This window comes from Gallinula chloropus (assembly GCF_964237585.1).
Source record: "Gallinula chloropus genome assembly, chromosome: 9".
In the NCBI taxonomy this organism is placed as follows: Eukaryota; Metazoa; Chordata; class Aves; order Gruiformes; family Rallidae; genus Gallinula; species Gallinula chloropus.
Window position 1 is genome coordinate 19,503,292 of NC_140094.1, and position 16,298 is coordinate 19,519,589.

The 16,298-nt window shown below is 43.6% G+C and overlaps 1 protein-coding gene across 2 annotated transcripts in view; it reads right to left on the reverse strand.

The window, feature by feature from the left end:
* The window catches only part of MAP2K5 (mitogen-activated protein kinase kinase 5), a gene marked incomplete at its 5' end in the record, with an annotated part of 134,963 nt that overhangs the window by 116,535 nt on the left and 2,130 nt on the right, over window positions 1–16,298 (reverse strand). For both annotated transcript variants that reach the window (XM_084267824.1, XM_084267823.1), the window contains 3 exons: window positions 771–840; window positions 5,754–5,821; window positions 11,322–11,370. In XM_084267824.1, coding sequence (XP_084123950.1) covers window positions 771–840; window positions 5,754–5,821; window positions 11,322–11,370 — 187 coding nt within the window. The remainder of the gene's footprint in view (window positions 1–770; window positions 841–5,753; window positions 5,822–11,321; window positions 11,371–16,298) is intronic.

The window sequence follows — 16,298 nt, forward strand, 5'->3', positions numbered from 1 at the left end:
TCAATTACTTTATTGCTGGGAGATTTACTTGGAGAATTTAAACCTTATCTGTTTCATCAATTAAGAATCAGAGATTCAAAGGCTGGATAGTGAGAGCGTCTGAATGAATCAGTGGGATTATGTCATGCATTAGGCTTTTTTTAACCACGATTTGAGTTCAGAGAGTGTGGTGCCTTCCCAAAAACCTAACTAGCTGCCTACGGATTTTCTTCTTTTCCAGGATGTAGATGACCTATTTTTTAATTGCTTCAGCCCACATAATTGATTAATAGTTCTCCTGAAGAGGGAAAGATGTAAAGTACTTCGTTTTGATACCACTAAGTGCCCAAACCTCAAATAAAATGTGTCACGCATAGAGCTTCAGCGACAGACACGTTCCCATTCCCAAAACTGATGGTGACGGTCACATTCCCCACTGATTAACAACATCAAAAGGTCTTAACAAACCCCATTTTCATAAGTACCCCAAACTTAAGTTATTCATCTGCTTTCATTTGAACACACACAGAACCATCACCAATGAGTTTTTTAAATGTACATAAATACGTACTATGCAAACTGAATCTTGTTAGTCTAATTTACTCCAGTAAATTAGCTATTTTATATGCAATAAATGTAGTTTTCACTACACTCCCCACAATAATGGATTCTTCTATCCAAATTAAGGGGTAAACATCATGTTATGTGCATTTAAACCTCCCGAAAACATAACTGTTGATGAAACAGTTTACTGATATCATCATTGTTGATTAGAATTTGTTAAGCATTACCTCTCGGATATATCTGTAGAGGCTCTATTAACTGTCCATTTACTTGCTGTTCCATTACAGTGGAGCAATACTGCAAAGAGATTAAAGAGAGAGATTACTCAGTAGTGTATGAATAGTAGTAAAAGCACTTATGGATTGTTTAATTCAACGTATTTTTATATTTTTTTTAATTGTTGTAGTACATATCAGCCTTCAGAAGGCTTCCTTACCATTTGCAATGTTCACGCAATAAAGTGGCACAGGAGGAATGTCAGGAAGGAGCTATGATGCCCAGGAATGGGGACCTGTTACTGGCTAAACTGAGTTTTCCCCCAAAACCTGGGAACACTTCAGAAAACTGAGCTAATGAAGCATTTACAGCAAACACAGCAGTTGACACACCTGGGGAAGCTGGGAAAACCAGTCAAATGTGGAATGTAAATGGCAAATGTAAATATAAATGAAAACTGTGCAGTTAGGAAAACTTTGCAGGGATGAAGCAGAGTCCAGGCAGTCAGGGTCACATCCCACCTAAGCAGAGATGTCAGGTATTCCCTTGGTGTCCACGTTTAACACGCAGTAGGGTATGTAAAACAGTGTTAGTAGAAAGTCACTGCAGACACACAGAGCTAGAGGGGCTGCTAGGAGCAATCTGCAGGGGAAGTGTGCTAAGAGAGCCAAGCTGAGAAGGGACAAAAGGGCCGTAAAAGTATCTGAGATGAAAGTATGGTCAAGACCCTGGAAGACACAAAACATCTAACATGGTCTGGGGAAGCCTAAGAAGTGGCACAAGGATGAAGAATGGCATTAAATGAAGAAATAAACATTCAATAAATAAATTTATGTCTTTATGAGCCTTTCTTAATTGACCCTCACTCCCACAGGGGGGCAAGTGCTCACCAGACAGGGTGTTTAACGCTACAACCAGACAATCCCAAGGCAGAAGACAGACCGTGCTACAAGTTTATCATCTCTAACCCACACATCTCTCATCGTGATGTGTTAAACATTGAAAGCACATCACAAAGCACGTTTCTTTTGCGATCGCCGAACATCTTTGAAGCAAACACGCTGGCTGTTGGCCAGATCTTCATGGCATAAATCAGTGTAGCTCCACTGACTTTCATGCTAATTCTCACCAGCCGAGTGTGGTCTAAGACTTCAGCATGTCACTGTTACCAGTGTTTTCTGATACTATTACTCAAACTGGCAAGAATGGATGTCAACAAGGGAGGAAAAAAAAATTCTACGCCTCTGTGGAATCAAACACGTGTACGTTACGCACACCGATGGTTTTCTACAGCCCAAGCAGCTTTTACTTATGCAACTTGAAAAAGACAAAAGATTATCAACTACCAAATGTTACAAAGTATTTTTCTTTCCCCTTACAACGGGATTAAACTTATGAAGTGCAGTAAGCAAGCAGTAGATGGACAAGGTCGAGTTTTTCTGCACTTCTGTTTTCGTGTCAAGGAACAGCAAGAAGTTTTCTTTTTGACAAAGACAGGTATGAAGAAAATTGCTGAGGGTCTAAGGATCCACCCAGCCCCACCTCCTGTGTGTACATCTAGTATGCTACTTGCTGCTAAAAGCATTTCCCCTCGTTAAAATCATTAATACCACAAGATTTTTGAAGGGGGCATCTCATTCATATTGGTGTCTGAAGGTCTAAACCCACATCAAACAACCCCATGACATCCTTTCGCTGAGAGAGCAAAGCTATTCATAATGGAAACGCAACTCTGAAATGATGAGGAGGTTTTTCAGGAGTCAGCATGACCCAACAGATGCATTTGGTACTGGGAGAGTCACAAATAACATGCCAAACCCTCCTTCGCATCCCCATAACCCTTCAGAAAAACATGTCACCAGTATTACCAGTTATGGAGTGGTGAAAGAATCTCCTGCTACACTGGGGGCCAAAACTGCTTAAGAAAAAGAAGCTTTTTTAATTACCACTTTACTAGAGGCATTGTATGACCTAAAGACATAACATACATAGTACAAACACATACGACATACCCTCTGGCATAAGAAACTAAACTTACACAAGACATACATTTTGGTTGCCTACCAAAAATATAAAATAAAAAAATAAGAGGGGAAGAGAAAGAGAGAGAGAGAGAGAGAGAGAGAGAGAGAGAGAGAGAGAGAGGGAGAGAAGCATGGCCCTCTCCATTACTCAAATAGTGATGACAAGTAAATGAAATATCAATCATGTAAGCTGTCAACCTTTTGGGACAGCAATAACTGTTAACAAGTAGTCTGGAAAAATTGTCTGAAAATGACTTGTCCTCCACACACAAGCATTTGAGGTTTCCATGGAAAATTAAGATGCCAGTGGCTATTTGGAACATTGTTCAGGTATTCTTTTTAATGGAAAATTTGCTAGTTATTGATCCAGAGCATGTACCCCTTGCCTTCAGAAAGCTGCAAGCAACTTTCCAATCAGTGGCTGTCAAAAAAATTACTGCCTTTTTATACTGATACAAGACAACAGCTAAAGTGCAGCTCCACTGCTACTCAATGTCTGTCTTTAATTAACCACAACACACAACAGAAGAGTCATTTTATTCTCCAGTCCACAGTATTTGCGTAGGGGTAACACAAAGTATTTTACCGGCTGAAGAAATAACTCCAGAACCCCCTGAAATAACTCGCTGTCAGGTTCAGAAAGCAAAGAACCTAAAGAGAAAGAGGTCGTGTGTGATTTAAAACATACTTGTATGGAACAGGTCTTCAAGAAGAGATATTCAAGACCCATCTGGATGCCTATCTGTGTCATTTGTCCTAAGGAACCTGCTTTGCCAGGGGGATTGGACTCAATCTCCTGAGGTCCCTTCCAACCCCTATGATTCTGTAATTCTATTCTCAAGGAGTTTATTGGATTTTGTTTGTTTTAAAGCCAAGGGGTTTCTTTCAGTTTCATTCTGGGGAGCACCAGTAGAACTGGAGGCAAACTGTTCCACCACATCAAAATTCCTAGAAATATTTTAACAGCTGTTCAAGCCTGTAAGTGTTTGTTGCAGGCCTCAAAATACTCCAAAATTGAGTAATTTTTTTTCCCCTGGTATATTCTTTGAGATTACAGTAGATTCATTCCTTTTCCTGTAGGCCAACAACATTTGTTTCCTTATAAATATCTCCCAAAACGACACCTATTGGATGTTGGGAAGTTAAATTGCCAACGCAACACTCAAATAGAAAACCAGTTTAAAACTGAAGGGAAAATTTTCAGAGAAGAAAAGCTGCTGAAGCGGAAAGAAGTCATTTACAGACATCCCATAATTTTTAAGGGAAAGCAGAGAGTTGAGCAATCATAACTCTAATGTACTGAAACTTTAACAGTAAGCTTGGAAGCATAGCAAAAAGATGACCTTACAAAAGGCGTGATTAATCTTAAGACCGTGCCAGGAAAAAATCAAGTTTTCCAGCTGAACGGCAAAAATGGCAGAGATTTTATAAGGGGAAATAAAATAACAATCAAGAAACATGAGGAATTCCAAGGGGGAAGCACCACCAGCCATCTAGCTGTACGAATCAAACACCAAAACCCCCTTAAACAAAACCTCTTGGCTGCAGCAAGGTGGGTTCTTTCCCTTCCTTTCATACAACCATCTTAAGCTCTTTAGTAACAAACTTGTATCACAATGGTTTTGTGCCCTCTGGAATGAGAGCTGCACGTGCAAAGGGCTTGTTTAATAAATTCCCTGAAATTCACAGATCAACCAACAGCATCTGTCACCCCAGGATTAAGTCATCAGTGATGACTAAAGTCTCTTTGAACAGGGGTTTGCTAACAGGCCTTCAGGTGACAGATGTCTGGCCCGGCCTTGGCAAGGGAAGAAAATAGTTTGATCTCTGCAGATATCAAAAGGATCAGAATTTCACCCAGGAAGCCTTCCTGGAACAGAGAACACATGAGCCACCTCAGTAAGAAACATCGATCGCTCATTGTGGTGAAGTCTACATCAAAATGACATCGTTTTGCCCAATGTTTGCAGATACAAGCCCAAGAGTGATACATCCAAGGTGGGACGTAGGAGACCCAAGCATGTCCCTGATCTGCTTCCTCTGCAAAGGGAAGGGATGAGGATGACTGAACCGAGCCAAATCATAAAGTGCCACCAAAACCACCCCCAAATGGCACCACACAGGGTTTGTTTTCGATACGTTCCAAGGTATGACCATTACTACAGTGAGAAGCACACTTTGTAAGGAACTAGCATTCCATCTGGCTTAGAGGAAAAAAACCTCATTATTATTTCTTTACCAATTTCATTCAAAAAGAAACATTAAATTATTTTTCAGCAACATGAAAGAGACACACTGAAGCTGTGTTCCCATAATTTTCTTTCAATAAGATCCAAAGCTATATTCAAATTATTTTGTTTCACTAAGGAGCTGCATATTTTATTTCTGCAGACAGATTTTATATTTACAGGTATCTAGAAAGAGATTTTACACCCATCTAGATTTATGTATAAAGGCACACATATATCTCATATTAAAAAACAGAAAATACATCTTTAAATCCTCTATGAATATTGAGCCTGCAGCTACAATGAAACTCTTCTGTTAGGAGGGGTGAAAACAGTCTCCAGATGAAAGTAGATTTTGAAAAATTTTTAGAGCCCAGGGGTTCATTTTTAATGAGCCGTTACTTTAAGTACTGCATAAAAAATACAAGAAATTGATAGTCCATTTAGCCTGCACTATACCTAATGCAAAAGTCATTAAGATGCATTATTCTTAATGTTTATGATATGATCAGTAAGTGTACAAGTCTTTTTTTTTAAATAAAAAGTCAAGCATGTCCATATATCTCATGTGATAATAGTTTTTAAACACCTGCACTTAATCCAGGAATATTATACTGTGAGCTTAATGTGGGAATATTGTGCTGTGGATGACACAGCTTATGGTACTGCTCTGACAGGAGTGAAAACACACAAACAAACTAGAAAACATGGAAAATGCCAGCGTTTGTTATACTATACCTACATAGGACAGCATGGCTTTCATTTCTTCATCGCTTCGAACAGTAATCCGGTCGCCATCCTCATCTTCATCTAGCAAAGAAACACATCACACTCATGAGGGATGGGAAAGGATACTTACAATGTTAACAAGAAAGGTTTTTACTGGGGCTTTTAGAAGCAAACAGAAACATGAAGAATGGATAAATCAGCTACATAGGCAACCAGGTACTCTGAAATAACATTTAATGCCTCCAACTGTTAATTAACAAAGCCCATAATTACATTTAAAAAGTGGTATGAATGAAGTGCTTAGAACCTGATGTTCTCAACAGCTTTTACTGCTTGAGCCTCTGCAGACACCACAATTCTCACTGAATCCCAGCAAGGTAAATCTCTGGCACAGGACACAGAGTGAAGTTCCTGAGTGTGCTTCGATCCTCCTGGTTGGAGTTACCTTCTGGCAGTTTCTTTCATCAGAAGTTAATTACCACCATTAAAAATAATAAAAAACCCCACCAAAACACATTGAAATGGTTTCCATCCCACTACAACCTGGTAGTCCTACTGTCAGCCCTACCTCAACTCACCTGCCTCACCTGTGCCATTCTCCTCCCACCCCTCTGCCTCTATCCCTCATACAAACTCACAAGCAACTCTGCTTCTCTCTCATATGGCGATGTAAACTTAGAAAAAAAACCTATAACTTACTGGTGAGGCCTCACTGGGAAATAGTGTGTGTGGTGCTGGGCTCCCTGGGCCAGGAAGGACGGGGAGCTACTGGAGAGGGTACAAAAAGCGGCTACAGAGATGCTGAGGGGACCAGAACATCTCTTTGACAAAGAGAGATTGAGAAACTTGGGACATTTTAGCCTGGAGAAGAGAAGACTGCAGGGGGATCTTCTCAATTCTGATAAATCCTTGAGGGGTGGGCTCAGGAGGATGGGTCAGTCTGTTCAGTGGTGCCCAGGGACAGGACAAGAGGCAATAGGCACAAACTGGACCAGAGAAAGTTCTACCTAACCCTGAGGAGGAGCTTCATTCCTGAGAGGGTGGCAGAGCCCTGGGCCAGGCTGCCCAGAGAGGTTGGGGAGTCTCCATCTCTGGAGACATTCAAATCCCATGATCCTGGATGCTGTCCTGTGCGGTCTGCTCAAGGGGATCCTGCTCTGGCAGGGGGGTTGGACTGGGTGATCTCCAGAGGTCCCCGTCAACCCTGACCATTCTGGGTTTCTGTGTAACTCACAAGCAGACACAAATCCACAGTGCTTTAGAGAGACTGAGATGAAAGCAGAAGTTTGAGAAGAAGCAAAACCAGCCTGTGGGTTTGGTCACAGGGCAACTGGGGGTGCAGGGGGGAGGCATGAGCAGCATCTTGGTTTCATGGTGACAGCTCAGGCACAGCCGCGACCACAGGTGGGGCACTCCGGGCCTACTGCAAGAGGCCGCTGCAGAAACAGAACCAGAGGAAAAGGGACCAAGACTCAGGAGAGCTCCGGCAGAGAGAGGCAGCACGAAGATCCCAAGGGGAAATAGACTTCCCAAGGACATATGGTGGGGTTCTGCAGGTTCAGGTTTACTGGGGGGCTCGATCCCCCACTCTGGCACCAGCTGGTGAACAACATGCTCCAGCGCCAGACGCTGCCGCGGCAGAGACACCACCATGGGTCCTTCGTTCCGAGGGGCGCGGTGCCCACCCCAAACTCTCCCACTCCTTGTGAAAAGCTCAAACACCTTCACCGATGACTAGATCAGACCCCTTCCCTCCAAATCAGTTGCAAAGCTCTAACTTCCTCTTTTTGCTCTAGCTTTGGGGGAGACAGGAGGGGTTAATGGTCCATCTCCAACTTTTGCTAGCAGCAATTTCAAGATCTTCCTTAGATACTTATAAAAAACCCCACCCCAACTGAAGCATTGTGGTTTCAAGCCCAGTTTTACATTTGTATCTTTTCCCCTCTGGACACCAAGCTCTTTGAAAATAAAACAAAACACCCAACTGGTACCAAAGAACAGCTGATAAATTCACATGGCCAAACCCCACCCACTGTGGGGAATTAAATCCCAAAGGGGGAGGATGTGGAGATGAGCGAACGTGTTTATAGGGCTCCAGAACCAGCTCAGGATGCGAGCGGAGGCTGCGGTAGTCTGTCCATCTGTCCCCACCTCTACAGACACCCTCTCTGCAATCACAGCCCCGGATACTACATCAGCATAAAGAAATGACCCTGGATGAAACCTCACTCTGGCTCCCAGTTATGCACAAGAACCTGGGAGGAGAACTGAGTCAACAAATTAAAATTACACAAGAAAAAGGGTTTGTTCATTTTGCCTCTGAAAACCTGGCAGGTAATGCTGAGGGGAGCATAAAAAAAGAGGCAGAAGGGAGAACAAAACAAGAGATAAATAATAATAAAAAAACAACATAAAACCTCTGGAATTACACTTTAAAAATGTACTGGAAGACAGATTTGGGACACTGGAAATGTGGAAGCTGGAAGAACTAGGCAACAGAGCTACATCCTACAAGAGCTGCATCTCGTGGAGATTTACCTGGTGAACTGCCAGATTGCTGAAACTACTTGTTTGATGAAAATATTAAGAAGAGTTAGTGAGAGGAAACCAAATGCATCCTTGCCTGGAAGCATTGTAGGCAGAAGGGAGGAGTTGTAAAAGTGATGCCTGGCCAAAACCCAAGTCCCAGTCGTGGTGGGTGATGTTGGGAGAAGCTGCTGAAGAAGCAGCTGCTGGAATTGTGAACGTCAACAAGAAGAGATCAGAGTAAAAGGCAGAGGAGTGAAATACACAAGAAGAAGAGAAGTGAATATACAGAGATAAAAGTGGTTAAACAGGCCTGGCATAAGGGACAAAACCGAGACCTACTAAAAAAGGAGAAGAAAAAAAGGGAGAACTCTTACAGACGACTTGAAAGATGTTTTAAAACAAGAAATAAGTCCCACATTACATTTCAGATGACTGAGAAATTAACTCAAGTTCCCAGAACCACAAAATTCCTGGTGGTGGTACAAAGAGAATAAATTAAAAATACGTTGATGAAAAGGCAGAAAGCATCACCTGGCACTAAACCAGCCAACCCTACACTAGCCAGGCAATGCTTGTACAGAGAGAAACAAGAAAAGAATCTCTCTCTCATCTGCACAGAGATCCTTTGCCATCCTACCATGACAGCTAAGCGGGCACAGCCCAAAAACTAGCTCGATGTGACACACGGGTTCAGAAAGACTTCCCAGCTTCCCTACTTGCCTAGAGCACAGCAATACGATTTTCCAGCACATTAAGGAAGCAAAAGTAGAACCAAAAAATCCTACATACTGGCTGGATTTTGCTAATGTCACTTAAAATGGAGGAAGAAATCCTCGCAAGATACCAAACAGAGAGCAGCAGATGGTAAACAAATATTATGAAGCAATCTTCCCAAAATCTGCAGCGTGTCACAAATATACAAAATGGCAGAGTTTGGATAAAAGGATCATAACAGGCCATATGTTGTTAGTGATTTTATTTGTAGCGACGTGTAATACGCCAGTGAAATCCACATAAAGGTCCAAGGGAAGGAGAAGTGCAGCCCCAGGAAGGAGCTGCAACGGATGGTACACTGTAGGTAACAATAACTAAGGCAAGAGAAGAGGAGCCTGAGTTGGATGGCAATTATCTGCAGCCGAAGAAGCGATGAAGCAAGTGAGGATGAAGCTCAAGCTGGTAAAAAACTGAGCGGTTGACAGGGAAAGAGTAACCCAAAAAATCAAGCATCAATATACATAACAACATATTTCAGATGCCAGTTAAATGGCAGGGGAAATGGTTTTGTGCAGATGTAAATGACAAACTAGAGACATGGACTGAAAGCACAGAAGCAGATGTTAGAAGACACAACGAAATAAGTGTTTCCAGGAAAGTTCTACACATGGTACCATTAATATGGGCTACTGCCCTGATGGCAGCAGCTGCTACTGGTGCATGAAGTTCAAACAAAGCTAATGTGTGACGTGGGAGGGATGTGAAAAAAGAAAGAGTAACAAATCATCAAAAAAGGAAAAAAGACTTTAGACAGTCTCGGTTTGGGAAGCTGGACAGGAGAAATGTGGAGGGTCCAGAGAAATAATGCTTATATCACAGAATCATCAAGGTTGGAAAAGAACTCCAAGATCATCCAGTCCAACCATCCCCCTACCAAACTTCTCCTCATTTCTAACCTGAGCCTCCCCTGTCAGAACTTGCAGCCGTGCCCTCTCATCCTGTCACTGGTTATCTGTGAGAAGAGGCTGACCCCCAGCCCACCACAACCTCTGTTCATTCCAGTTCTGGTGTTTTAGGAGGGAAACACACACACATATGAACATGAAAACAAAAATAGAAAGCACTAAATAGTACTTGAAGGACCATAAAACAACTTTTCCTTTGACTATGCCCATGCAGATTATCCACAAAGCTCTAAAAAAGGGGAGAAATGCTAGTAAGAACACCAGGCCCTGTCTCATTGTGTCTGTGCTCTTGCTTTCAGCATCACTACCTATTTGTATTATGCTTTTAATCTCTTTTGGCTCCTTCCTGCTATTTCATCTCTATAAAAGTAATAGTAATAAAAAAAAGGTGTCGTAGAAAAAAAAGCCATAATAAACATTAAAAGGGAATAGCAGGAGGCCTGTCCACCTGGAAGGGAACTCCAACTCACTCCCTTACCCCCTATGACACAGACATTTGCATCCCCTTTGCAGCTTACTGCTTTCCAGACCGAACACTTCTCCCCCCTCCACTAAGAAATCCTTCCAAAAATAAAACCAAACAGGCTTTAAAGAACAGAGCTGACACAGATATTACCAGATATAGGTCTAAATCTGTGCCAACAATCACCAGGAGCTTTCCTGGCTCAGCACGAACAGAATACAACCATCTCCATGAGGTGCAGGGATGGGCAACCCTGATGTACAGCTCACGCCCATCCTATGCTGTAAATATTGTTCCTGGCTTCTCACCCAGCTCTCCCACAGCCCTTCAGCAGCTACTCTCAACCAGGCAGCACTTCCCTGCAGCTCCAGAGCTACCAACACCTCACACAAGAGACAGGGCATTTAGCTTGAGCCCAGCAAAAGGCAAAAAAAGAAATAAAATTAAAAAAAAAGGAATTAAAACCACATCAGACCTTCTAGAAAAAAAACAGACACTTATTCCAGTAAAACATTAATTTCTAACGCTGCTATATTTAGCACAGTGTCTGTACGTGGTAGGGTTATCTGTGTAAGAGCTGCTGCTCTTCTGCTTTCTTCCAACAGGGGATTAAAATTTTAAGCTCGGACCTACAGGTGCTTTATACTTTTCATTTAATTTGAGCAATATAATTGCAGCGAGGAGTAAGAGCACGGTAAGGTCACGCTGGTAATTAAAGCTATATTGTAGAAATATGCTCGTTGGAGATGTGATTAAATAATAAAATATTGCTTCGTTCAGCGTGGCCATTAAACTTGCATTAGCACATAAATATTTAACTGTAACGTATAACGAACGTAAACGTTATTTATTTAAAGAGTGACAGCCCTGTAAGGTGACAAAGGAGAGGGTTTATACAAGTCATACTTACACTCAAACGCCGTTGTCGTTGCATCTGGCAGAACTTGACCGATGACATCCTAAAACATAGAGAAGAATTAGCCCTGCATCGAACGGCAAACGCCCGAGATGATTTAGCGTAAATCACCTCAATTACTCCCCAGCTGCAGGCAGGAGACAAAGTCCTGCTCCTCCCCACTACCCCCAAAATCACTAACTTCTCAGAGTGCAACACAAATCAGTTCAAGTCAATGTGCTCTCCCCCCTCCCTCTCCATGTTACCTGGAGGAAAAACTGTTTTGTTTTTAAATAACTCAATCATAATTTGCCAACAACTCGGCGGTGTCTGCTCTTGCATTTGAAAGAACTGATGTTGTACGCTTTCCTTCATCCTACAGACATCTGACTCATCGAGGCAAGTCATCAAACCAGAGCTTTACAGGTCTTTTTTTACATAATAAAGCACATTTTTCTCTCTCAGCCCTCCTGCCTGCATCATCCTCATCACCTCTGAACAACTACTCCGGTCCTCCCTCCCATCGCAGCTCCATCTCCCATCCTGCCCGCAGGTCCGGGTGGGTTTAGGGCTGTCAGGGTGAATTAAAACAGAAGCTGGTGAGACCAAACGAGTTTTTTGTTGCTTTCACTTCAAAACTACCCAGGAAAGTGGCAGGACCCAGCAGCTGCACAGAGCTGCCTGCTGCTGCCTCGTAAAGCAACACCCGATGCTCTCGGCATTGCGCAAGCCAGAAACTTCAGAGGGGCTCTTTTGTCCTTCTTAACTGGAAATTAAACTTGTGCAAAACTTGGTGGAGAGTTTCAAGTACCTTGACTGCTCTGGAGGAAATAAGGTTAAATACCTGGAGAAGGATGAACCTAAGAAGGAATGCCCGGCGTTGTGCTGATGCCGTGCAGTCACAGAATCACAGGGGTTGGAAGGGACCTCCAGAGCTCGAGTCCAAACCCTCTGCCAAAGCAGGGTCCCTGGGACAGGTCGCACAGGTCAGTGTCCAGATGGGTCTGGAATATCTCCAGAGAAGGAGACTCCACATCCCCCTGGGCAGCCTATTTCAGTCCCTGTCTTATGGGAGATGTGAGCCATACATACACAAACCCATCACAAAACACCCAAACCAGCATTTTTACACTAAAACAAGCTTTTCCCATACAACTGAACCCAGAGGAGGATATCACTGAGGGTTTTTTTTTCCACCCCAAGCCTTTACATACAGCATTTCCTCAAATTCCAGTAAAATATCTGCTCAGGCTGAAGTCATCCCGGCCTCCCGGTGTACATTGTCAGCCTTTGCAAGGCTGCAATATGTCACGTCAGGGCACGGCAGAAACGCACAGCATGGCTTTTTTCTCCCCCCCTCTTCCTTCCTGCTGCCTGATTTCTCACGTCAGCCAAGCTCTCTGCTGTCAGCATCCCAAAGTGATTAGAAATTAATGAACGACAATATTAATTGCGGTACGTAGGCTGCGAGCATCTTGGGGTGCTAAGCACCACACACCCCCCATCAAAGCTTCAGTGATCGCTGTCCTGTCACTTTTGTTTTCTCTGGGTTGTTTTTTTTTTCCATTTAATGTAAAAACAAATTAAACAGTCTGTGCAACGTCAAAAAGACACAATTAATACAACGAGAAAGCAGCAAAAGCAACCTAAAGATTTCCACAGAGCTAACCAAAGGGCATATTTCTAAAACTTTCTCACATTCTTTTCAGATGCTGAAATAACTCAACAGTACCTAATTTAAGCTATTAATTGTGTATAAAGACAAAAAATGTGCAATGCAGCTTACCTAATGACGTAGACTCTAAGTCTGTGGAGCCAAAACCGGAATGAAACCTTAACCAAACCCCCCCAAAACCCCTAAACACTGACACATTAACAAAAAATTCTTCCATTTAAATACTTCTATGGGGTTTGACAGCTCTGCCAGTCCCTTGTCAAAAGCCAGCCAAGCTGTACCCTCTGCTCCTAACAAGGAATTAAAGCCTTGCCTAAACAGAAGACGGTGCTGTCAACTAATTATTTCTAAATCCGTTTAGCTAGACACTGAAAATTCCCCAGCAAACACACTTTAATTGCGTTAGATTTAAGCCACTTGCAAAACGTTCTTACAGAGGCACACAGATGCTTCTGCTAAGTGGATTTAGAAGTCGTTCACAGAGGAGGACCCCAGTTCTGGGGGGATTTACACAGTGTAGCTGCAACACAGACCATGCTGACGGCCCCAGATGCCTCCCAGGAAAGCTCCAAGGCTCCCAAAGCTGCGACAGCAAGTTATTCTCTTCCCTCCTTCCTCAAAATAACTTCTTCTGTATAGTGGGAGTCTTTAAAATGAGCAATACCCCACCTACGTGAATTTATGAACTACATTTAGCTCGATAGAGAGTTCTGGTGTAAGTAGTTTGAAATAAAACCCCGTCAACAGCCAGGAAAACAACTTTGCTCTAGTCAACCTTCAGTATTTCTATGTAATAAATGTACCTGGGAGAAACCTGCCTTGCCGGAGGAGGGAGGGATGGAAATCACCCCATTACTCTCTTGTTACCATAGCGTTTTTAGCAGCTACATAAGACTTCCATGCAGACCTCTCAGTGATCCAAGCTTAAAGGATTAATCTAAATTTCAACAGATTATGCATGATGGATTTTCTACTATCACAACAGAGATCACAAGCAGTAAAAAATACTATGACTTGCAGACATCATTCAAGGGGGGCTCACACACACACACACACACACAGAATGGCTTCTATTCTGTCTCACAGAACTGAAAAGCCTGTATCAACAAAGAGGAAAAAGAACTAAACCAGGAAACAGCAACTGAAAGAAGAACTCCATCAGAGCTGCAGACAGCTTCCCTCTCGAGTGTGAGGGCAGAAAATGGGAAAGCACTGCTTTAACCAGCACAGATATGGAGACCTGTTTCAGTTAAAACTTGTTCTATCTCAGTACATCATGAAGTTATCCTGAATTAACACCGAGGGCTTAAACACTCCAGTGACAGCCAGGGTGAAGGAACCTAGACAGCCCGATGGAAAATAAATACATAAATAAGCTTACTGTAATTCATTTAGGAGTAACTCAATTTATTTTCAATTAAATCTGTTTACTAGTAAATTACAGGCCTGCAAAGCTTATACACACAAAACATACTCAGAGTGACATGATGGGTAACAGCTCCCAGCACAGGAAAAGCATTACAGAAACGCTGCACCTGAAGCATAAAAGCAACATCAAACAGTCCCACAGAGTCAAGGCCAACCACCAGCACTGACCCAGAGGGACCAGGCTTCCCAGTCCGAACGTGCAGGGCAGTACCTGCAAATGCTTCTCCAAGAGATGGGATTAGCGCACTCAGAGCTTAAGGAATTTGCCATTTAGTGTGTAAGGCGTTGCTGCATCAGACTCCTGGACCCAGAGGGTTATTCCGTGGCTACAGACAGGGCTCTGGTGACTCAGTGCTGCAGCTGCTTCTCAGAAAAAGGAAGGTGTACACCAGCCTGGCACCCCGCAAAGCCACGCTCGTTTGGCTTCACACCGCTGTCACGCTTCCAGGGCGCTACATTGATAAAATAACCTTTACAGAAATCTTGCTGTTCTCAAAGAACATTTTACAGGGCTTTCTTAATGCAAAGCAGAACATGGGGCCTCCCCTAGAAGGAAAAGCAGCCTTACTACATGGTACTTCAGGGCTCCCCGAGCCCCCAGTTCCCACCCAGTCCTGGGGGTGGGCACTCAGATTTCAGAGCTGAATGGTGCTGCCCACAAGAGAGGGGTTTTGACATGAAAACCACAGCCATCGAACTCCACGGCTGCACTCCCAGCCAAACCATGCCATGACACCCTTCATCCCCAGGCCTGAGATTCCCACTGACAGCAAGAACGTGTCATTACCTGCTGACTCCCCATCCATGACCCAAGATTTGTGCTCAGACAGCAGTGCTGCTGTCACTGCCACCCATGCTGCAACAGCATGACAGCAGGTACCTGAAAGTTACCACCACCAGCACAGACCCCAAGCAGAAATAGATCCACTTCCACCCAACAGAGCTGGGACTTCTCAGCCCAGGAACCATCCATATTCCTCTATCAGTGGGCACAAAGAACTTGGTGTGCAGCCAGCTGGAGACAAACCTGCGGCTGTGGAGGAGACAGGTGGAAAGAACCACAGACCATCGACAGCAGCCCCATCTTCTCAAGACACTGTCAATGCTGTGATTACAACCTGTGCCACAGAGAAGAGCCAACAACACACATGGCCACAGTATGGTTCTCCATAGTGTTGTGCTTAATGAAACCCTGTCAGAAGGGCACACTCCTTGCTTCATCAGCCGTGCCAGGCTGGGGTAGGAAGTGCCTACAGCACAATGGACATCACCAAAAGATTCATGGCTGCCTCAAAGTAGAGAGCTTCCTACACAAACATTGCAAAGGGTTGGGAAGAACATGAGTGATCACTGAAGGTGAGTACAACCACAGAAACCCAGATTTTGTAAGAAAACTAGCAATGTATGCTCCTGTCCTGTTTCACCAACACTTGCTGACTGGAGAAACTGCCACCTCTGCCACCAAACAAGAAGCTCAACTTGGAAAAACACTTCTTAAGAAGTCCAGTAGACCTGCTAGACAGCTGTAAACAAACACCCAAGATGAGCATTAAAATCACTTGCAGAGGGAGAACAATCTGAACCCTCCTCTTCTCACAGTGACCTCAACAGTACCACAGAACCAGACAGGCATCCCACCAGCTGAGCCTGCCTGCAGTTCTTGGCCTCTCAGCTGGGAATGACTCGCTTAAATAAACTCCAGACTTGCCAACCCACGGGCACTGCCCACTGAGTGGCAGGAAGAACGCTCTGCGTGACCCGTTACGTCGCAGTCCCTCTGCTTTGAGTCATCATGCCCGTCCTACGAGAGATCTCTACAGAACTGCCCATGAGGACTGAAAAACAGAGTCCTCACCATGACAAGATGAAGGTATGCCTGATGTGTCCTC